General features: G+C 55.8%; 5 protein-coding genes across 5 annotated transcripts; 2 read left to right on the top strand and 3 right to left on the bottom strand.

Annotated features, from left to right (window-relative positions):
- Nucleotides 1-4,168: 4,168 nt before the first annotated feature.
- On the bottom strand, nucleotides 4,169-4,933 carry EsH8_IV_000786 (uncharacterized protein; the record flags this gene model as incomplete). The annotated part of the gene is made up of 1 exon (XM_083265676.1): nucleotides 4,169-4,933. One exon carries the CDS (start codon nucleotides 4,931-4,933, stop codon nucleotides 4,169-4,171), a length of 765 nt encoding a protein of 254 aa, XP_083124571.1.
- A 1,395-nt stretch (nucleotides 4,934-6,328) lies between these two features.
- EsH8_IV_000785 (uncharacterized protein) lies at nucleotides 6,329-8,708 on the top strand (the record flags this gene model as incomplete). The annotated part of the gene is made up of 3 exons (XM_083265675.1): nucleotides 6,329-6,368; nucleotides 6,426-6,504; nucleotides 6,584-8,708. 3 exons carry the CDS (start codon nucleotides 6,329-6,331, stop codon nucleotides 8,706-8,708), a joined length of 2,244 nt encoding a protein of 747 aa, XP_083124570.1.
- A 650-nt stretch (nucleotides 8,709-9,358) lies between these two features.
- On the top strand, nucleotides 9,359-11,199 carry EsH8_IV_000784 (uncharacterized protein; the record flags this gene model as incomplete). Its single annotated transcript, XM_083265674.1, has 3 exons — nucleotides 9,359-9,741; nucleotides 9,799-10,309; nucleotides 10,360-11,199. The coding sequence occupies 3 exons, from the start codon at nucleotides 9,359-9,361 to the stop codon at nucleotides 11,197-11,199; spliced, it is 1,734 nt and encodes a 577-aa protein (XP_083124569.1).
- A 276-nt stretch (nucleotides 11,200-11,475) lies between these two features.
- Nucleotides 11,476-12,057, bottom strand: EsH8_IV_000783 (uncharacterized protein; the record flags this gene model as incomplete). The annotated part of the gene is made up of 1 exon (XM_083265673.1): nucleotides 11,476-12,057. One exon carries the CDS (start codon nucleotides 12,055-12,057, stop codon nucleotides 11,476-11,478), a length of 582 nt encoding a protein of 193 aa, XP_083124568.1.
- Nucleotides 12,058-14,180: 2,123 nt separating this feature from the next.
- Nucleotides 14,181-15,670, bottom strand: EsH8_IV_000782 (uncharacterized protein; the record flags this gene model as incomplete). The annotated part of the gene is made up of 6 exons (XM_083265672.1): nucleotides 14,181-14,829; nucleotides 14,881-14,938; nucleotides 15,028-15,132; nucleotides 15,222-15,380; nucleotides 15,447-15,465; nucleotides 15,653-15,670. 6 exons carry the CDS (start codon nucleotides 15,668-15,670, stop codon nucleotides 14,181-14,183), a joined length of 1,008 nt encoding a protein of 335 aa, XP_083124567.1.
- Between the last annotated feature and the right edge of the window lie 656 nt (nucleotides 15,671-16,326).

Raw genomic sequence — 16,326 nt, 5'->3', positions numbered from 1 at the left:
TTCCAGTTTCCAGGCCAGTCTATTTGGGCCCTGATACGATCCATTAAAGAATTGGAATCGCTGGGCTGTCTAGGATGGTAAGTGGATTCGAATGTTTGGACATGGTCAAGAGAGGGGAGTCAGTCGCTGTCTGGCTGGGTAACACGAGGAGATCGTGCTCACGCGACAGGCGCACCGCGTCTCCAAAGGGACGATGCCGTACATGGTACAGAAACCTTGCGATGGGGAGATGAGAGAGTCCAGACCATGCATGGGGTTATTCCAGACGAGAGCTGGGTCTAAAGGGGGGATCGGGGAAAAAAAGAAAAGAAACAAAAAAAAGTGAAAAAAATAAGGGGGGTGGTGCCCAATTATCGCCAGTAATGGAGGGTATATGATATGGCACATGCCACGACGGAGCCGGACGTCGTCGTGCGACATGGTTGACAACGTTGGTCGGCGGGAGTGTTGGTGCTGGTGTTGGTGCTGGTACTGGTGGCACGGAGCAAGCACGTTTGAAGTTGACTTTGAGCTGCCCAGCGGCGCAATGTGATTTGTCGCTGAGGTAAGCACCTGCAGGGGTTGGGGCTGGGGGGTTGCGGGTGTGTGGGCTTTCTTGGCGTCCCGTTGTTCCGTGCCTGGAGAGGTACGTACCGTATGTCCCTTTTTTCAGTGTGCCTCATCAAAAGTTGACGGATGATGAAGGTAGGTTGCGTGTCGCATCGTGTGTGCCTTGCAGGCGGATGCAGTGCTGGCGCGTTTGCCTGAGGTCTCTATCCATCTCATTCGTCGTTTGAATCCGTACATACCCATTCATACCTTGGGTCTGGAAGGTTACGGATGGGGTGATGATGGGTTCTTCATCCGCTCAATTACATCCCGACTCGTCTCCGTGCTGAACAAGTCATCGGCTCCTGCCCGCAACCTCGTCTTCTTCCGCGCTTTCCGTTGATTCACCTCCTTTTCTCCTGTCCAGTTCTATCTTAGAGGCTTGGCCTCGCCCGACTCTTGCCTCGTTTTCACCCCGCGGCAGTCTTCCTAATCCCCTCTCAGAGCCAAGTAAGCAGGCGTCGGACACCTGGCGATGGAAAGAGAGCCATGGTACGGAAGTCGCATCCTGCCTCCTGATACTAGCGGGACTTTTCTGTTGTACAGCGTGTCGAATCCCCCCACTAGCCCGCTGACTCGTGATGTGACTCGCTGGATTTGGGCCCAGTCTGCTGCAAAGTCCATTGGGGACGCGGGGGCTGTGCCAGGGGTTCGGCAGGGGTGGCTGCTGTCTCAGATCTGTCGCAGAGCGACACAACCTTGCCTCGCTTCAGCCCCTCGACTGGGTTGACCGCCGTTGACGACAGTCCCTCATTGTGAGCCTCGCGAGCCCGTCTCTCGCCCTCGCTATCACTCTCATCCCCAGCCGCCAACCACTCGCGTCTTTCAGTCTCCTCACTTGTAGTTTCTGCCTGTTCACGAGGCGCCAACTACGTGCCTTGACGGAGGTTGCTGCAGATACCGCGTCTTCTACCTTTTTGAGTGAACGCCTCATGCTCCCCATTCTCACAGAAGTATGTGATGGTCGCCCTTTCACGTCGTGCCTCGGTCTTTCCCACATTACATGACTTTTCCTCGGGGCTGCTGGCGCGGTAGCCCAAGCCTCACTTCATAGTGCCTTTAACCCACCCCGTCCATCTGAAATCCCGATGATTGCCTTGTTCCGCCCGTTTCCATGCCTACCTGGCCGGCTGTCCTTGCGTCTGCCACGTACGCAACAGCTGCTATCATTTGCAGACAGCACCAATGTCATCTTGCTCGCTTTCGCTCGCACGTTTTGCTTCTTTCCGTGGCTGACAGCTGGTCTATCCCAACACCCTCTGTTTTTAGTTTGATCCGATGTCATTTTCGTTTATCCTCTGCGAAGTTCGTCCCCATCTCATCTGTCCCCCTTCCGCGGTTGCCAAAACTCTCAGTCTTTGACCAAAATCAAATCAATATCGAATTAAATCAAATACTACCCCCCCTCCCCCGCACAGATGCTTGCGTTTGGGCTCTTGTGTGAGACGTGAGACTCGTCCACAACTGCCCAGCTCTGTACGAAACCCCACGACAGATCCGGATACTCTGGCCAATTTGGCTATCCGTCACGCGTGTCGTTGCTCGTTCGATCACATCTTTTGGTTGCCCACAACCTTAGACTTTTTTGTTCTATACTCGTAGAGGCATCTTCGGTTTGGCACTTGCTTCAAGAGGGGTTCACTGGTGTTGACGATCCAACAAATCCGGCTTCGCGCGACGACTGGTTGCCCCTCCTCAACCCCCGGTCACCCCGCGCTCCGGTTCTTTGACGCGCCTGTACGTGGGCAGCATCCACCTCGTCTTTCGCAGGCTGTGACTCGTTCTTTCATCTACTTTGATGCATTTTCCGGGTTGTGCCACAGTGGGCTGATTTGGACTGCAGGTTCGGAGCCACTAACTTTGGAAGCTGAGAGTCGGCTGAATGCTATTAGTGACGAGAGAAGAAAGCTGCCATTCCTGACAACAATAGAACCGCCAGAACAAGACCAATCATTCAGTGACCATCCGGACACTTGGCGGCAATAACACGCGTCATGTTAATGCCTCGAGCCTCTGGCTTCCATTCGTGTAGATGGTGGAGCGACTTCATCCATATAACGGAAATCCGCTATAGCACTCTCAATCATGGATCTCCTTGATAAACTCATAATTCGCTCGCCTAAGATGGTCGCCTGCTCCCGCCATCGCAATCCAGGCTGCGGGCGCGACTCGACGCCCGGGGACCGCCATCCGGCACGAATTGTACACGCGTAAAGTGGTTCTCCGTTCTCCGCCAGGAAAGAACCCGTGTGCTGTCAAAGCTTGTTGGGCGAATCCGTTGGCGACAATTCGCCCGCTGCAAAGATTGACCTGGCGCTAACTACCCACATCTCCAGTCGGTCATGAACTCTCACGTAGGGCTCTGTGTGTTGTACAGCGTTAGTGAAACTTAGTCTCTCCTTCCTTAATAGGGCATCGGGCGCGGACATTTGTCTTGACGCCGTCACACGCCACGAAGCAACTGGCCAAACGGGACTCCTATTAGATCAGATGTGCAAATCTAAGAGTAACTCAGATCCCTTTTTGGCCCTTTCGTCTGTGCGAAGGTGCAACGTCTCGCGCCGGTGGCCTCCCTCAGGTTCCAATATCTGCTGGTTAGCTTCTAGCGAGCCTTCGATGTGTTGTTCTGTGGATCCTCCGGACTGGCCGCCGACAAGGACTGCCTGCCATGCTTGCATAACAACCTCGGACGTTTTGGGAAATTACGCCAACTCTCCACCCGTGGCCGCTGTCTATAAGTCGGCTCTTATGGAGATCACAGACCAATGATGACGCGACATTACCCCGCCATCGATTACTTGCCGACTCGGCTCGATATTGGACACCATACATCAGGCGGATCACTGGGGCTGACAAGCTCCCATTCGCAGCCGCAAGGGGAAAGGGGGCGGACAGGGTAGCGATGAACTTTCCGGAGCGCTATGTTAGTCGGTGTTTTATCAGTCTTATCGATTTGTGTTTGATGTTTACCATAGTCTGAGCGAAACCAACTAGTTCACAGGGCAGGCAAGAAATTGTTAGGCTTCACAGGTCAGGAGTACCGTCGACTGTATGCCCTATTAGTGTAAGTCGATCTCAGGGAATGATGCCAACGCAAATTGAGAGTCTCGGCTGTCATGGATCTCATCAACGCTCTCGCTCTTGGACGCCGCTCCTGCCAGGTCGTGACCCTAGCCAGTCTCGGGTTGCCGAAAAGAAAGGAACTCCGGAGGAACCACATGTAATTGGGCAGAAAAAGATTCGATCGCGAAGCCGAACACGCACACGCTAAGCTGCTTGTGCAAGATCATGGAATGGATCAACCTGGATGAAAAGTGAGTAGGGGTGAGGGGCCAAAAATCTACTATAGTAGGCATCTGATGCTTGAAGTTGGAGACTGGCAAGCCATCACCAGCTATACCCAGCCGAGAAGACACAAGGCGATCGATGGCAAGCCATCGAATCGATCATCATCGAGGTCACAATACTGCCCGGACGAGGCTACAGCTCAGGCCCGATGAGTTTTTTTCTTCTTCTTTGTTTTTTGGGATTCGTAGTGGAATAATGGTTGATAATATGGCACGAAGCTCATGAGGCTGCTCTAGTCTTTGTTGAATCTTCGCCAGACTTCTTGCTCGGCGGCGGCCAGGCTGCCACCAGCAGCTTGCGCCCATTTCTTTGCCGCGTCCCATACCCCTTCTTCTGGCTGAACTTGGTAGCCTCTCTCTGCCGACGATGCTACTGCAGCATGATGAGCAGCTCTTTGGTGGCTGCTGAATTCCGACGCACTAACGTCTTGCTGGTATCCTGGAGGGTGTGCAAGACTGGTAGCAGGATCGCCTCCTAGCGGAATGGGTCGCGGTCCAGTCGTCTGAGGTCCAACAGCTGTTGACGTGGAAGATCCTCGCTGCGCTGAGTAAGACATGGTTGGAGGAGGTATGGCCATTTGCGGAGGGTAAGGGATGGTGACCTGCGTTGCGGGCACCGGGGCTGGGGGTTGGTAGGTCTGGCCAGCCTTGGGGGGTGGAGGCAGCGTCAAGTTGCCTGTCCCAGGCACGGGGGCGGCGCCTGGCTGGGGCGGCGGAGGGCTGACATCATTTGCGTTCTGAGTTGGAGTTGGCCGCGGTACAGGATATGCTTGAGAGGAAGCTGTCTGGACAGGCAGAGATGGGACAGCACCAGGCTGTGCCGGTGGGTATTGCTGCGGGTGGGTGGACGATGGTGCGATTGCACCAACTTGACTTTGCGATAACTCGGGAACGTTACTGGAGTTGCCCTTGGCATGTGGTGCCTCAGTCTGCGGAGTGGTTCCCGACGCCTTCGAGGCGTTTATCGGGCTTTCTTTGAAAATGGGAATCGCAGGCATAGCTGATGTTGGACCTCTTGGCCAAGGTGTGAGATGTACGGGAATGTGGGGTTTGGGCGTGTGAATGGTGTGAGATGTCTAGACTGTTGAGAGATTCAAGTTGATTTCAGAGAGATCGCCAGCGTCCTTATTGAGCTGTGCCTGAAATCGGATCGGAGTCATGAAGCAAACGTGGCACGTTGTGAGGTTTCCTCTGTGACAGGCGAAACCTTACGTGACGACGTCATTGCTTTTGTGGTAGGGGCGCTGTCAGGTGACCCAAGGTGTGGCCGTGGCCGTGGCCGGTGAGGGAAGAAGCCCACAGTTGGAAGGTACTTCCTTCCTGTTGCTCATTCCTGCCCTGGGAGAGCTGCATCGCCCCAGGGGTTCCGGAAGACCTGTCTTTGGCGAAAAACATAAAGAAATGGCCTAGCAAGGTAGGCATCGGGCGCCAAGGAAAGTGCCGATGGTCCAGCCGAGTACTTTGAAGGCCACGGTCGCATCGCCCACCTAGGCACTTTCTGAAGAAATGCACTTGCAACTCAAAAAGTGGCACTACAACAAGCTCCTACCAAATCCACGAGAGGTGCTGGCAGCGAACCGTGTCGTTTGGGCTTTGCTTCTCGGCAGAAGCTGTCGTGTCAAGTTCATCCACTCAGCAGTCACTCAAAACAGTCGAGCAGCCAAACGTCCGAGGCCGAAGGGAGAAACCAGGCTCATGACCAGTGGTTTGCTACCTACTAGAGCCGCAAAATGGTCTGCTACCGCAAGGTGCTTGGGCCGCGTTGAGTCGCGAATCTAAGCTTGTTTGGACGAGGAACGGGATCATGTCATTCCTGCCTTGACTTCAACTGTGCCCAACTGTGCACGCAATGCAGTGAGATCACAAGGATCGCCTAGGGGGTCGCTGTACTGCTAGGGTTATCAAGGCTGCCGCCTCTATACGCATACCGTGCCGTGCCAAGAACACTGCTTCTGCCGTAAGGCTCGACAGCGTCTCGAGACATGAGATGCGACGTATCGATGAGATGTTGCTCCGATTCGAGTATGTGCTGTGCGTGCGCGAGTTGATTATCTAAGAAAACCAATAATGCCCGGGACCGGACAACGGCGATGGCAGGAACGGGGTTGACCTCTCCGCTCACCGTATTCTTACGTAACGGCCAAAGATCCATGTGTACTCGGACTAATACATTTCCCGTGCTCCCACGGTTGGTCCACTTTGGAGCAAGTCACAACCGATTGCACGGGCCAGCAGGCTGTCGGTAGCGGACGTTGGTTGGTTGGTCGCTGCAGGAGGCTGAGAGCCTTCTGAAGCTTGAGGCTGTTGATTTTAATCTGCGTTTCCTGTTGGAAACCCATGACACCTGTGCCAGTTCGCCTTCTGGCTCCAACTTTCAGGAGCAACCCGACAATATGGTAGGGAAAGTCAGCGAGAGGGTTCTCCTTCGGGAGGGTAAGTAGAAACGAAGCTGTCCAATTTTGATGTCAGCATGCTGATCGAACGCGTCAGGCCTGGAGAGGACCGACAATGGAATGAAGCAGACCAGCTGGCCGGATGTTACGCCCATCAATCAGAAGAACTACTATACGTATGACACCAGCAAAATGATGCATTCAAAATCTTGGCGGCATTGACGACATTGACGCTGATGCTTGTGTGGAAACTAGGGATTACATGAAGCGCGATGATCAGATTCTTGCATTGCGGCTGCAAGGCGACGCCACCCGCGACAGAATCGTTCAGGCGGCCAAGGACAGAGATCGTGCTCTTGCGCAGAGCGGACGCGCCGAGGTCCCTCTCGTCATCCCCGAACTTCAACCTGATGAAGCACCTGCCGATGCTGCTGCCGGTCTTGACCCTTCCAAGGTTATCGTCATCCACCCGGGTAGTCAGAACCTCCGTATTGGTTTCGCCAGCGATGCGCTCCCCAAGTCAATCCCGATGACACTCGCGACAAAGTTCCCACAAACCGAGGCAGAGATGCGTGAAGCACTCCCCCGCCGTCAATTCGAGGCGCAGACACAAGAAGAGCAATACGGGGAAGAGTGGTCAAAGAAGTACTCCAAGATGTCCAACGACCTCAAATTGGAAATGCGCGCGAATAAACGCAAGGTATTACCGAACTCCAAGGAATTGGTGCTGAACTACAACCGCCGGACTGAACCCGAGATCATTCAAACACACAACGACCCATTGCAGATCGAATGGACCGACGTCAACGACCTGGAAGACCCGAAATCGTCTGCCTCCTGCTTCATCGGGAACCAAGCACAGAGAGTACCGGATGACTCCCAACCAAAGTTCAAGCTTTGGTGGCCGATGCAGCACGGACTACTGAATGAGGATGATTATACGAACGCTGAACACCTCTTTGACGACTTCGAGACTCTGCTTGACAAAGCCATCCGACAGGAGCTTGGCCTGACCAAGAGTAGCTCGTGGAAACAATATAGTTGTGTCTTCGTCATTCCTGACCTCTACGACAAGAAATACGTTGAGCAGGTGCTTAGGTCATGCATGACATGGTTCGAGTTCAACCGTATATGCTTCATTCAGGAAGGCATGGCAGCTACATTCGGAGCGGGGTACACACAGGCATGTGTCGTCGATGTCGGAGCGCAGAAGACCTCAATCACCTGTGTCGAGGATGGGCTGTGCATCGAAGACTCTCGAATCAACCTGAAATATGGCGGCTTTGATGTGACGGAGACCTTCGTCAAGATGCTCCTATACGACAACTTCCCCTATCAGGACATCAACCTCCGGAGACGCTACGACTTTCTACTGGCCGAGGAACTGAAGATCAAGCACTGTACAATGTCACAGGCAGACATTTCTGTCCAGCTGTATCAGTTCCACTTGCGAGCCCCGAACCAGCCAACACACAAGTACCAGTTTAAGACTTATGACGAGGTCATCCTCGCCCCGATGGGCTTCTACGACCCGTCCATTTTCGACAACAGCGCCAAGCTAAATGGCCGGCGAAAGCTGATTGAACGATCCTATAACGCCTACGACGCGGACATTCCCGATGACCCAGCATCTGCGGCTCAGTTTGGGATTTTGGCTCTAGTCAAACCATCGTTGAATGCGGCGGTCACCAACGGCTTCACGCAGGTACAGAACGACGTTTCGACGCCGATGAAAGAGAAGCTGCAACCGTTTGACTTCCTTAAGCGAGGCGAAAATGGCATCAATGGCACCCCATCCGGATCCAACGCCCCATCCCCTGCGCCAGAAGGGTTCAGCACCCCAGTGCCTGCTCCCTTTGTGTTCGGCGGGGGCAAGGAGGGCGCCAACGGAGGTAGCCCGGCCCCCCCTGCGATGAATGGCGGCACGCCGGGACCGAACGGTTCTACGGTTGCACAACCGCCTGCCGGCATGTTTGTTGACGCATCGGCGCGCAGTGCGAAGGCTATCGCGGTGGAACGAGACGGCGTTCTGCCCACGGCGCCGTTAGATCTTGCCATTCTCACCAGCATTTACAATGCAGCCAAGGGCGACGACAAGAAGTTGCGCGATTACTTAGGCAGTATTATGGTTATCGGTGGCGGATCTAAGACGCCGCAGTTTACTGTCGTGCTTGAGGAGAAGCTCAAGGCACGACGGCCTGACCTTTTTGACCGCATTCTCGTCAGTAGAAGCGCGAGGGATATGGACGAGCAGGTTGTGACGTGGAAGGGGGCCAGTGTCTTTGCCAAGCTCCCGGCCAATGATTCGTGGGTTACGCCGTTCGAGTTCGAACGACTTGGAGCTCGTGTGCTACATCACAAGGTGCTCTGGTCATGGTAGGCCGGATGACGACGGATGACAACACGATGCCATAGTAAAGGGGTACGATTCGGGAAAGCAACGGAGTCGGGGAATCAACAGGAATATTCAGACACTGGCATTTATGGGGGCAAAGTCGTGAGAAACGCCTGGCTACTGGCGTTGGGCGTCATGATTAACACCTTCTCTTCGGAGGTGACTTGGAGTATCTAAGATATGTAGTTAGGCAAACCAGAGCCAGTCGCTCGGCCGCCACAGTCAACTGGAGCTAGCTTCAAACACACAATAGCCCTTTGTTGTGTACCTATGTAACGATTGATGTCGACAGCCCAGAAACCGAGCCACTGACGGCAGGCGTCCGATCATGTGCGTGTTAGTACATGTCTCTTACTGTTGGTGCGGGCTTATGTAAGGCGGCTCGCTCGGAGTTGTGTTACAGGGCGCACTTAGGTGCAGGTGTATGATGCTCACCCACGTCCCGCACCCGCACCACCCGTACCCGCTACCTTAGTTTCTCCCTTGCGGTCAACAACAAACAAAAACACCAGCCCTCTAAGCATCCCCCCCGCCTGCCGCGAGATGTAAGCGTCGGACCGTACGGTGGTCTGCGGCAAAAAGGAGAACCACCTCGATTGTTCAAGCACAACATCGCTACGCTTCGACAATTCGCCATGGCAATTCTTTCCCGTTACTTGCCCTTCTCTGAGGCGACTACTACACTGCAAGCAGTGACGTACCTCCTTGGCATCTCTCTCTTCTCCATTTCCTTTCTCGTCTTCCTCAACAGCAGCATATCTTTCGTCATTACCGACCTGATTGGAGTCAAGGATGGCGTCGGCGACATTGTCGGTACTCTCGGTTTTGTGGACGAGCTCGTTGCGCTCGTCGCATGTCCGGTCTGGGGATTGGTCTCGGATCGACTTGGTGTGAGATGGGTGGCGGTCATTGGGTACGCTGTCATCGGCGCAGCCTTGATTCTGTTCGTCCAGGCGAAGAACGTATATCCACAGCTTCTTCTGGCGCGCATCTTCTTTGCCATTGGTGCCACCGCGGCGTAAGTAACAACGGACGAAGCCTTGAGCGGGCACGTGGGCTGATATTCCTCACTTAGTGCCACCATGGTAACGGCCATCCTACCTTCTCTTACGGACGACGGCGACAAGTCCGACGGCTCCGCGAACGCGACAAACAAGCCAGCCCATAACCCCCGAAACAGCGTGGCCATGTCCCTCGAATCCGACATGACCATCACACCCGCGCGGTTCCACGGTATCGGCGAAAACGGGCAGAGCGAAAGAGACGAGGCGATGGCTGAAAAGCCCTCGGCATTGGCGGGATACGTCGGGCTGTTCACGGGATGCGGCGCACTGGTTGCGCTCTCCTTGTTCCTCCCGCTTCCCGCGCGATTCGGCGAAATCGACGGGGTGACATCTGCCGTTGCTGTCGCCGACAGCTTCTACGTGGTCGGAGTGGTGGCGTTTGTGGTGGCGATCTTTGTCTTCTTCGGCCTGAGGGACCTGAAGGGCGAGGAAGGCAAAGGATGGAGTGTCCTGTTAGGATACAAGTCAAACACTGGGTCGGAGGATGACTCTGATGAGGAATCAGATCACCCAGCTCGGCCGGTGAGTTGAGCCCGATTGCAGACTTAGTAGAGCCCACTGACAGCCCATAGAAGGTTCTGCCATACGTACGTCTTCTCCGAGACTCCGTTACACTCGGTTTCACGGATTCTCAGATCGCTCTCGGCTACCTGGGCGGCTTCGTTGCCCGTGCCTCCACCGTCGCCATCTCCCTCTTCATCCCCCTCTACATCAACACATTCTTCATTAACAACGGGTTCTGTCATGGTTCCCCCCATGACCCCTCGCCAGAGTTGAAGAAGGAGTGCCGAGCTGCTTATCTCCTCGCGTCCATCTTGACAGGTGTCGCTCAGCTTTTCGGCCTAGTCGCCGCGCCCGTATTCGGCTACCTCAACAGAAGACGTGGGCGCATTAACTACCCCATTCTCATCGCGACCGCCTTCGGAATTGTCGGCTACATCATCCTGCCTCGGCTGGAGAGCCCAGAGTTCAAGAACGTGGACGGCCGAGGCGGCAGCCCCGCCATATTTCTAATTGTGATTTTGATTGGCATTAGTCAAATTGGCGCCATTGTCTGCAGCCTGGGTTCTCTCGGCCGCGGCGTTTTGACCGCGGACATCCCCAAGTCGCAGATAATCGACACGGTCGAGGAGTCGACGGATGCCATGGAGACTCCCACCGAGGCTGCGCCGTTGCTTCAGCACAACGCCAGTGTGGATGCCGTGTCGCGAGTACGGCTCAAGGGCTCCATTGCGGGCATGTACTCTTGGTTCGGAGGAGCAGCCATCCTGCTGCTCACGAAGCTGGGAGGTTTCATGTTTGACACGGTGTCTCATGGTGCGCCGTTCTACTTGATGGCCTCCTTCAATGCCATTCTCTTCGTTGCCAGTCTGAGCATCGATGCCGCTCGGTTTTATAGAGACAGCCAGTGAAGACTGGTGAACAAGAAGAAGATCAAGAAGAATAAAACAGTAACAATAAATTTACATATTCTTTGCTCTTGAGGGTATTGTTCTCGGTGACCTGATTCCGCTACCTGGAAACCCGCACAGCCCCTTGCCATTTCTATTGGATTCCGCTACCCGTCTTCGCCCCAGTGGCCACCTGCCTGATCAACAGCCCTGGCTGGCATCCTCCTTTGTTTGTAGCTGATTCTTACCATACTGCCGAACCACCTCCGCTCTCGCCCTCCGCAGGGCAGTCGCGCGTTATTCCTCCGGCTCCTCGGCCTCACGAATGGGCGCCAGGCCATTCGGCGCCGAGCTTCGAAACCGGAGGCGGCGGATCGGCCGCCCCGTCCTGCCCACCCTGTGCTTGGACCAGAGTTCCCACCGAGTGCTAGACCGGCGCCGGCGCTCCGACCTGGTCAGGGGCGGCGGCGTGGGCCTCCGGCGAGGTGCCATCGTGTGCGCCGGTCTAGGCTGCGCGGCTGGCGGCGGTGCCGGGCTCCGCGAAGTCCGTCCACGGGGCGCCGCTGTGGCTGCGGCTCCCACGAACACGGCATCGTTCCGGGCCTCTTCCATGGACCCGACGGGCTTGTCTGCGCGGCGGTCAGCTCTGGCCTCGGGGTTCCAGTTTACCTTGGAGAATCCGGTCGCCTGCAGACCCGTCGTGCCGCACGCGTGGCATACGGACGGCGGCAGGACGGCGGCGGCCTTGCGGAAGATGCCCTTGATGCGGCGGTATATGCCGCGCCGCCCGGCCTTGCGGCTTGCTGCGCAAGTCGGGCAGGGGTTGACCGCGATGTGCATGGCCGGTGACGGGCGAGGGGCTGGTTTTATGAGAGGCATTTGTCTCGGGGAGTCGTCGGGTGCGTGTCTTGTGGAAAGCGCTTGTATGTCGAATGGGTTCTGCGAGAGTAGCAAGACCTGTTTGAGCAACGGGTTCGACAGTCCTTAAATACCGAATCTCCAAGCAACTGTCAAGTCGTCCATCGGACTACGGCCAAGGGGTGGGAAGGAGGAGGAGGGGGTTTGAGGACCTTCAGCCGTCGAACTCGTCGACAAAGGAATTGAACAAACCCATTGCTGGACATTAGATGTTTCTTGAGCACTTTGAAAGAGGTCGAGGCCCGACGCTGAGGGTGTCCTTGTGTGTTGAAACTCGTTTTTGCTTTGTGATATTTCAGTCGTTCGCAGGCGGCCCGGGCTATGTTCGTTCGTGGTCTTTGAGCCATTGTATCGATCACCCGCGCGCCCAACCCATGGAGAAAGTGGTCTCCGTGGTCGAAGGTTACAGCCCTCTGAATAAGGTCAATAGGAGGGCAGGTTCTAGTAACGAGACTATACCGACAAAATGAGAAGGGACGAAGAGGGATGACTACGAAGGCATACATCCTCCTACCACCCCGCTCCCAGTGCGATTGCCCAAAAAGTCCCTTCATCCAAGAAACAGCTTGTTCTTTCCCCTCACCCTGTGGCGCGAGCGGAATACCTGCTGATCGATAGCCTCAAAACCGCAGAGGGACGGGGTGAGTCGGAGATTGTTGCTGATGGGCGGTGTCTACCACTTACAAAGTAACTTCGGACATCCAGAGTAATGGGGCATTCATACCGCCGCAGATGCAGGAGATGCAGGCCTTTCTGCCGGCCCCAATCTCCCCAGCCGGCCCGTTCGATAGACTTCTGAACGATCAGGACTTGTGAACCGACACATCGGGTGAGAATGGCGATTGCAGGTTGTCGCTCTGAAGGAGAGCCATCTATTTCCCCGAATTGGAATAATGCCAAATGTTTCCAATAACTCGACAGAACGAAGTCAACAGACTGGCAACTGCCCGAGCCTAAGTTGGTTGTCCAAGTCTTGGCGCCACATGCAGGCACGGATAATCCAAAGCATTAGAACCGTTCACGATTTGGCCATGCTTCTTGACGTGCAGCTGGTTTATATGAGATGGAAAGAAAAGAGGAAGAGAGGCAAGGCACAACTCCTGGCACTTTTGCCGTTGTAGTTTGCTCATTCCAGTCGGAGCCGTCAGACCCTGGCTGTGAATCAACTCCTGCCCGCACACGATCGACATCGCCATCTGCATAATGCAACTAGCCCCCGTACCTCTGCCGGCATGCGAGGTCCGTCTCTCTTGGTAACCGGGCCGGGCCTCTGCCTCTGGAACCGACCAGTTTCTCGGGGAAAGCTTACAAAACAGGGGGGGGTGCAGATGATGAGAGAAACGGAGGCGATGGTGCCGCAGTTGATTTGATGACTATACCAAGCTGTAGTGCCTGAACCCCTCTCCTCGTCCCTCTTTGAAGGACAGCATAAGTTTGGAAATGAAGACTTTGGCTGCTGTCAGAGTGCGTCCACAGATAAATGTGACGTGAACATTGAACCACGTGGTGGAAAGCGGCGTCATGGTTGGTTGGCGACGACCTCATCTACTCCCAAAGCAGACTTATTCCCTCAACCCAACCCCCACACATGATGGAAGGAACAGAAGACAAGCAAGAATACACCCGTGGCAGAATGAATATCTTGAGTGACCAGAGACCAGAGATGATCATTGGACTTCGACAAGCAGCAGGGACTTTAATGAGAAGGTTTAATGAGAAGGGTCTCGACTCACTTGGCTCCCATTGTTAATCAGACAGAACGTTTGCACAAACACACTCGGAACAGATGCAATCAGTGACGGGGACAGCAGACAACGGGGCAGAGACATTGAAAAATGCAAAAGAGACCATTTGACTTTTTTGAACGATACCGTCCTTGAGTACCTAGATGAAAAAAGCCCTTCATTTATCGTGCAACGACCAGAAATCAGCCGGCCCAGTCCTCGGAAACCATGACGCAACCATCCTTCTGCAATTTTCCCCGAAAACTGGTCCTTCCCTTCCGTATCCATCGTTGACTAGAGCGGAAACATGTGTCGAGGCACATTCATGCCCATGTATGGGCAGATATGGTGGCGAGGCGTTTATTTGCCGCCGAGGCTGGGGAACGCAGACTCGTCCTTGGTGTTGATCTGCGCACCGGCCTCGCGACGGCCGCCGCGGGGGGCAGCACCGCGGGCAGCACCGCCACGGGGAGCGCCACGGGGGGCGTCACCACGGGGGGCATCGCCGCGTCCGCGTCCGCCGCGTCCGCCGCGGTCGCCACGGTCGCCACGGTCACCGCCGCGAGCACCACCGCGGGGACCACCACGGCCGCCACGGCCGCCCTGGGGACGCTCGGGCTCAACGTAGCGCTGGTCGATGTCGATAAGCTGCTTGGTCTTGCGCTCACGCTCACGCTTGGTCTTGCCGCCAGTGCCGATCATGAAGTCCTCCTCTTCGCGGGTGACCTCCTTGGCGGTGGTCCACTCCTTCTTGAGCTTGGTGCCCTCGTTAGGCTTGCGGACCTCAGTGTTGCCCTCAAGAGCGGCCTTCTTCTCGGCCTGCTGGGCAAGGTACTCGGTGTAGGAGATGTGCTTCTCCTCGGGCTCGGCGGGCTCCTCGGAAGCACCGGCCTCGGCCTCGGCATCCTTGGCCTCAGCCTGGGCGATGGCCTCACCGGCCTGCTCGTCCTTGCGCTCGGCCTCACCCTCAGTGGCGCCCCAAGACTGGGCAGCCTGCTTCTCGGAGCCGCTGTGACAAGTCAGCATGACGTGTCTAGTCAGGGAGTTGATTCAAAATTACCTAGCGAGGCCCTTGGTGTGACGGTCGTCACGCTCACGGGGGAAGCGACCACCACGGCCTGGTTACAGTTGTTAATATAAAAAGAAACAGGTCATTATCCCTGCGTCCGACATTTTGGGAGCAGGGCGACGACGGGAAGACACGAACCTCCACGGGCACGGGCGCCGTAGCCGCCACGGGGACCGCCTCTAGCAGGCTCCTCGGTGGTCTTGCCACGGTTGCGGTCGCTGCCAGCGCCGCGGTCACGGAAGGCTGCGTGTGAAGAATCATGTCAGCAGACCGTAGCACAAAGCGGGGTCGGCATGCCCGAGGGCCGCAGTCGATGATGGGAGTTGACTTACCGGCCTCGTTGCCGGAGGCGTTGTTGCGACGGGGGGCACCGGTGTTGGCGGCGGCACGCGAAGGAGCCTCGGGCTCAACGCCGCGCTTGGTAGAGCGCATGGTGTTCTTGTCAACCGTCTTCACGGGCGCCTGGGGAGTATCATCCTCGGCGTCATTGCCTGTTGTGGGTGGTTAGGGCATGGTTCAGAGCGAGGATTCGTCGGATCGTTCATCGAGGTTCATACCGAGGAGCTCGAACAGGTTCTAGAGGGCATTGTTAGTCCAAGTCCTGAAGCCCGACAGACGGTACGGCAAAATAGCATCAGGGACGACGAGGCCGGCGGCGATGACGACGAGACGGCAACGAAAACGGCAACGCACACAACGACGAGCTCGAAAAACGACGACCAAGACAAACAATTAAGACAGCGAAGAAAGAGGGCGAGCTTACCTTGCTTGCGACCGACATCTTGTCGCCTGGATTGTGGTGTACAATAGCGACCTAGTCTAGGATGATGATTGGGGTAAGAGACAAGGTTAGAACACCATGACCTGGCGGTGGTGGTGATGCTCAATGGGGGGGTATGGACCAATTGGTGCCGGTGGTGATGTTACGGATGGAGGTGAAGAAACTGCGCGATGGGGCCCTGGGGTTCCGGGCGGGACAAATCACAGCAGGAGGAAGCGACGAAGCACAGAGCAAATTAGGTCAGGCAGGAAGGGCACGCACGGCAACGCAGGGCACGAAGGTGCTCTACCACCAATGGCAGCACAGCACTGATCACAGCACGGGGCACGTATTCTACTAACATGGCGGGAGATACAGGCACACAAGCCCCTCCGGGAATTTTGGTGTGAGATCATCGCCCGCTCGGCTCGCTTAACAATTCTTCCGACCTCCATTTTTGTGTCCTTCGTGCCCTTTTTCAGTGTCACTTTTAGGGTTCCAGACGCGGCTACCTTTCCCCTCACCTTTTTTCTGCCGGCGAAACTTTAGCTCCCCTCACTAGCCCGGCCGACCGCCTCGGTCAATATCTGGTCCCGGTCCCGGTCCCGAATCTCAGCATCTCATCCCCCAGCTGGACTTCGCCCAAACAACATCGTTGCGGGTTTTTTTTCTCTTGG

This window comes from Colletotrichum jinshuiense, chromosome 4 (genome assembly GCF_051148585.1).
Source record: "Colletotrichum jinshuiense chromosome 4, complete sequence".
NCBI lineage: Eukaryota > Fungi > Ascomycota > Sordariomycetes > Glomerellales > Glomerellaceae > Colletotrichum > Colletotrichum jinshuiense.
The sequence above is the reverse complement of the archived record's forward strand: the minus strand, read 5'-3'. Positions and strand labels throughout refer to the sequence as shown.